At 36.0% G+C, this 6,000-nt stretch overlaps 1 protein-coding gene across 1 annotated transcript in view; it reads right to left on the reverse strand.

Moving 5' to 3' along the window:
- The window catches only part of LOC145288245 (transmembrane protein 256 homolog), a 30,656-nt gene extending 25,894 nt beyond the window's left edge, over positions 1 to 4,762 (reverse strand). The window contains exon 1 of the mRNA XM_080136284.1: positions 4,509 to 4,762. Within this exon, the coding sequence (XP_079992410.1) occupies positions 4,509 to 4,617 (109 nt within the window). The 5' untranslated portion in view covers positions 4,618 to 4,762. The remainder of the gene's footprint in view (positions 1 to 4,508) is intronic.
- Between the last annotated feature and the right edge of the window lie 1,238 nt (positions 4,763 to 6,000).

Genomic DNA, 6,000 nt, shown 5'->3' on the forward strand with positions numbered 1-6,000 from the left:
TTTGCGATATTTTGATATTAGGTTAAGAAAAGAGTTCTTGCAGAATTATTTTGATTTGAAAGTATGTATTTTCCAATAAGTTTTCATTATAATACCTTGACTTTATTTATCATTTTAAAGAGCGTTTTTCGCTCTATCTAATTGGTTAAATGACAATGGTTTTAAAACAATTATGCCTTCTTTTCAGAACATTAAATACCAGTTTTCTTATTTCAATTCAAGCTAGGCCAAAAACCTGCTGAAACAACTTGTGATATCAACGAAGCATTTGGCCCAGGAACCACTACTGAACACATAGCACAATGGTTGTTTAAGAAATTTTGTTGCGACAACGAGAGTTGCACCAAAAGAAGGTTATGCTGCCTGTTTGGTGGTCTTTGACTGGTTTCATTCATTACAGTTTTTTGAATGCAGGCCAAACCATTATAGCAGAGAAGTAATGTCAACAAATGCATAAATTGCATCAGAAACTTCGACAACAACACCCAGCACTAGTCAACAGAAAAGGTTCAATTGTCCTCTACGACAATGCCTGACCGCACGTGGCTAAACTGGCCATGCAGAAGTTGAAGGAATTGCTCTACAAAACTCTGCCTCATCCGCCATACTCTCCAGACTTCCCACACACAGACTACCACTATTTCCAGCATCTCGACAACGTTCTGTGTGAGAAATGCTTCAAAAACCTAAACGATATCAAAAACGTCTTCAGCGACTTTATTGCCAGCAAAACAAGATTTTTACATTACTGGTATAAATACAATTGCTTTGTGTTGGTAAAAGTGTATTGATTCTGATGGTGCTTATTTCAATCAATAAATTTTTGACTGAGCCGAGTCATGTTCATCTGAATTTAAAAGTTAAAAACCGCTAGAACTTTCTTGTCAACCTTATATATTCGAGATAATTTTGTAATTAATATTATTTTTTGTTTAAAAAGACAAACACAGTGGAAAGATATGAAAGACCCGGCTTACAAAATTTTCAAATGTAATGAGAAAAGTTTTTCGTCCCTGCATACAAGAAAATGTTCAGGATGCAAAAGATACGAGTGATAGAAACTATTTTTTCTAACTTTTTAAAATCCAGGTTTTATTCGATTTTAATTTTTAAAATATTTTTCTGGAAATATTTGTGTTGACTTTTTTCTGGAAAACATTTTTTTCTTGGATTTTAATTAATTTTTATCTGCTCATATATTAAAATTATTTTAAAAACTGAAAAATTAATGTATGCATTAGAATTTTTCCATATTTAAAGAGTAAATAAAGATTTACTGTTTTAATTTTTATCATGTAGTGGTTGTGATTACACATTGACATACATAATGAAAATGTGTAAACTATTTTAAAGCAATTATATTTTCTTTTCAGAACGTTGAATATGAGATGGAAAAAAAGCAAATTAACACAATTGTCTTATTTCAGTTTAAGCTAGGCCAAAAAGCTTCGACAACAACACCCAGCATTCGTCAGCAGAAAAGATCCAATTGTCCTCCATGACAATGCCCGACCGCACGTGGCTAAACTTGTCCTGTAAAAATTGAACGAATTACTCAACAAAACTCTGCCTCATCTGCCATGCTCTCCAGACCTTTCACATACTGACTACTACTATTTCAAGCATCTCAACAAGGTTCTGCATGAGAAATGCTTTAAAAACCTAAGCGATATCAAAAACGCCTTCAACGACTTCATTGCCACCAAAATGCAAGAGTTTCAATTTATTGGCATAAATACACTTGTTTTGCGTTGGCAAAAGTGTATTGATTCTGAAGGTGCTTATCAATAAATTTTCGTTTGAGCCGAGATATGTTCATCTGAATTTAAAATTTAAAAACCACAAGAACTTTCTTATTAACCTGATATAATGTATACATTGTATTCTTATGGTATTGCAGTATATTTATGTATATTTACTGCAGATTATTTGGAAACGTTTAATTTCTCCAGATTTTCATTATGATATTCTGACTCCTTGCACAAAAACAAAACCAAGTTCAGTGTTTAATTTTTTTTAACATTTTACCGAAAAAAGTAGTGTAAAGAATGTGACAAAATGTATATGGTCTTAGGAAAAACATTCAACCGCGCGAGGCACAAAAATTGACATAACTTTGTTTTTAGTCAGATTTCAAACGTTTAGAAAGATACTGTTTTAGATTATCAATGTCTGCCATTATTGAGATGTTTTAAGCAATTTCAATTTTTTCATGTGTATTGTTCTTATTTTCTTTGCCTCCCCACGAGGGAAGAGTTAGCCACCAGAGGCGTTTTTTAATGTGGAGAAAGGAACAAAAATAAAAATTGTCTCAGTCATGAAGGATTTCTCCTCCACTAACTGAGAACAAAAAGTGAAATGTAGCATCAAAACAGATACTACACTTTAATCTAGACCTGAAAGCCAGTCCTTTCGATCCTCCCATCGTCAATTAATTTGGCATGGCCAAACCACCAATCTTATCATTAGGTGAACAGAGTGAACATGCTTGTGATATCTACCTGATCAAGGACGTTCTTATTTGAAACATACTCCTGCTAAGTCATTCCCAGTATTTTCCGGAGGTTATGCAGGTACAGAATGTTGAGTGTTCTCTTAGCAGGAGTAGAAGGTCTACGATTCACTACCATAGAGCAGCCTGCTGAGCATGCCGACCCGATACATCATTTTGGTAGTACCTGATCATTTATACTATAAACTATAATGATTAGTTTATGGAAATTAATATTTAAAAGTAAATTTAATTCTAAATATATCACAACAACACAAGCGGTATTACTTTAGTGCTATTTTATTGCGTAGATTTTAAACTTACTAATATGTTAATGTTAGAAATTCGAAAAAGATCATATTGGTTTGTACAATAAACATATCTAATTAAAATATTAACCTCCAATTGACTATTTTGCTTCATAGGTGCAGTGGAATTTACATATAAATTAAACGATCATAACCAATTTATGTGCAAGAAGAAAAGGGAAATGAATGAAAACTCGAATGTGCAGAAAGTATATTTGGATGGCTATTGAGGTTGTTCAGAAATTTTGTTAGCTTGGTGATACGATTAGAGCATGGAGAGTAGCTGATGCTAATGTGATTGCAGCCACAAGTGGATGGAGTAAGTTCAGTAAAATTCTGCTATTATTAATCACCAGAGTGTTACTAATGCTGAATAAGGGAAAAGTCTATCAGGCATGTGCGTGCAGTGTGATGATTAGGGCTATGACACCAAAATATTATTTTCATTATTTTGGCTCTCGAGTATATATCCGACACAGTTAATCAAGCAAGAACAACATCACTCTATATAAAAGCATATAAGATAACAACGGATACACACCCGAGAGTCAAAACAATGAAAAGAATATGCTGTTGTCCTAGCCCTAATGATGATATATCAAAGTGAACGGTGAGATAACACTGATGATTGGTAATGATGGTGGAAGTTTGGTAGAATCCAATTATATAAGAGGACAGCTGAATAAAAAATTTGTTTACATTGTATTTGAAAACGACAACGTTGTCGTCAACTGGGAAGCAACCTCATAGTATTTTGTTCCACAGATAGGTAATTCATCTTTGGATGAAGATTTTTCGAAAATGGGATATCTTTTTTATATATAAGATTATGACATGCTGGAAGTTTTTGCAGTTAAAACCAAGTTAGTAGTATGTATTAATAGGAAGATAAAACACTTTTTAAATTAGTACATAGTCTTAGGTCGTCCTATCAAATGATGCCATGTAGAAAGTTAGCTGATATTACTAGCATATTTACGTACTCATTTTAAAGTTTTTTCTTCATTTTTAATGTGTACTACTAAATTGATTTTAACTCCAAAACGTTCAACATGTCATAATATAAAAAGAAAAAAAAACATGGTTATTGTCTATGCACAAAAAACGTTTATTAAATATTATTATTCAACGCAAATAGATAAGAATGAGGATGTAAGGCAAAATAAATTATTTTTGTATAATTTCCCAACTTTATTTCTTTTAAAACATTTTAGGTTGCAAATAGTGAGGACTCAGCCGTGACACTGTCACAGGTTGTCTCAAAGCCAACAGAGCCATTTCTGAAATGGCCTTTTTCCTGTTGACTACGATATGTTGCTAGTTTTGTGTAGTTCTAGGAGATCCACCCTCCCAGGCTTTGCCTTCTCTCTTATTGTTAATCGACTGAGGCAATGATGCCGGGGCTGGCCAGGCATTGTTGGCAGACCAGAGTGCTCTTCCTCTGAGGCGCTGGTCCTTCAATCACACTTTCCGACCCTTGTTGTCACATCTACCCGAGTGAGTTAAATACCTACCTAAATCAGTAATAGAATACAACAATATAAATAAATCAATAAGCACGTTTTCGTTTCTAGAATATGGTTTTCATTTTGTGTAGTTGCCTTTTAGTTGTTGTAATTAGTTTATCCAATTACAATAGCTACACAGTAATGCAAACGAATCTCAAGAAATAATAATGAAGAAAGAAAACAAAAAAGCCAACAACTTACTATGTGCTCCGTATGCCGCCAGACCTACAGCAAGTGCCCCAGAGATGCCGGCGATCCTAACAAAGTTACAACCACCGAACATGCATTTCCATTTCATGACGTCTTTCATTTTGGATATCAAAGGGAGAATCTGGCTCGCTGGCACAACGGGTGTTGCTTATTATACCCGTTTAAAACTAGCTTATCCACCCGCCACCACGGGTGAGCCATTTGGTTGCTATTGTTGATACAGGAGGAACTTAAATCACTGCATAGTTACTTGTCAATCCCATACGTAAATAAAGAAAAAACATAACAGAATACTCACAGTTTACAATTACATATGTATTTTTTGAAAATGAAATTTTCTTGTGTGTGTGTGTGCGTGTGTGTTTTAAAGGTCGCTCATAAACTCTTATTAGCAGACAATAAGCACTTTTTGAAAAGAGTTTGTTGCAGGAGACTGAATCGGTTATGTGCCACTCGACTGTACAACCAAGAAAGTAGACACTGGCCCAAAACGACAAATGGCAAAGAAGAGAGGACAAACAAAAATTAGCAGTTCTAAAAAAATGTTATATTTATCCCGTCATGAATACACAAGAAAATGTAGAGGGAACTGGAGATACTCGAAAAACGAAGATTCTGGAAACATGAAGATTTAAGAACTAAAGATGTTGTACCTGGACAGTAGCGGAAGCTGGATGGAGAGAAATGCAGGTAGTGGATATGTGGAAAAACTGGAGATGTGCAAACTGGATCCTGGACAGCATGGAGATTGATGTGGACGTCTCTGAGGTGTGATGAGGTACCTCAAATAAGTTTGGTCCATATAGACGTGGCCAAGGTGTTGTCACGTCTGTTGTTGGAGCATAAGACTCTGGAGTTGGAGCAGCTGGATAAAGCTAGAGAAAGAGCTGCAGGTGTGATCTGAAAGTTTCAAAATTGAGCTAGAGCCGCAGGAATTGGAGCAGGAAGTGCAAGAGTGAACCGGAGCTAGGAGTAAGCCAAAACTGAAAGTGCAGGAGCCAGTTGGAGCTGGAAATGCAGGAGCAAACCAAAACTAGAAAGTTCAAGAGTGAATTGGAGTTGAAAGCGCAGGAGTAAACCAAAGTTAGAAAGTGAAGGAGTGAGCTGGAACTGGAAGTGCTGTAGTTGGCGCAGGAACCAGAGAGGAGAGCTGGAGTCAGGCGGATGAAACAAGAAGCAAGGTGTGGTAGGGAAATCACATTTTGGTAGTTTGTTAGCTTCACTGAAAAGGGCAATTTGATTTGCTGCTGCTGGTGTCTTAGTCTACTTTCCGGACTCACCAACTGTAGTGAGAAGCCTTGACTCTCGTTTGGGCGGTCAGGTTTTGATCCTGGCTTGAAGTAGTTGCCTTTCTAGCCACACAAATGAGCTGTGATATAGCGAAACTTACGTCTCGCACAGCAGCCGCCGATTAGCGTAATGGTTAGGAGCCTTGACTGTCGTACAGGCGGTCGGGTTTTAATCCTGTCTTGAGCTAGTTGCC

Source organism: Euprymna scolopes, chromosome 11 (assembly GCF_053919585.1).
Source record: "Euprymna scolopes isolate OS-2025 chromosome 11, ASM5391958v1, whole genome shotgun sequence".
NCBI lineage: Eukaryota > Metazoa > Mollusca > Cephalopoda > Sepiida > Sepiolidae > Euprymna > Euprymna scolopes.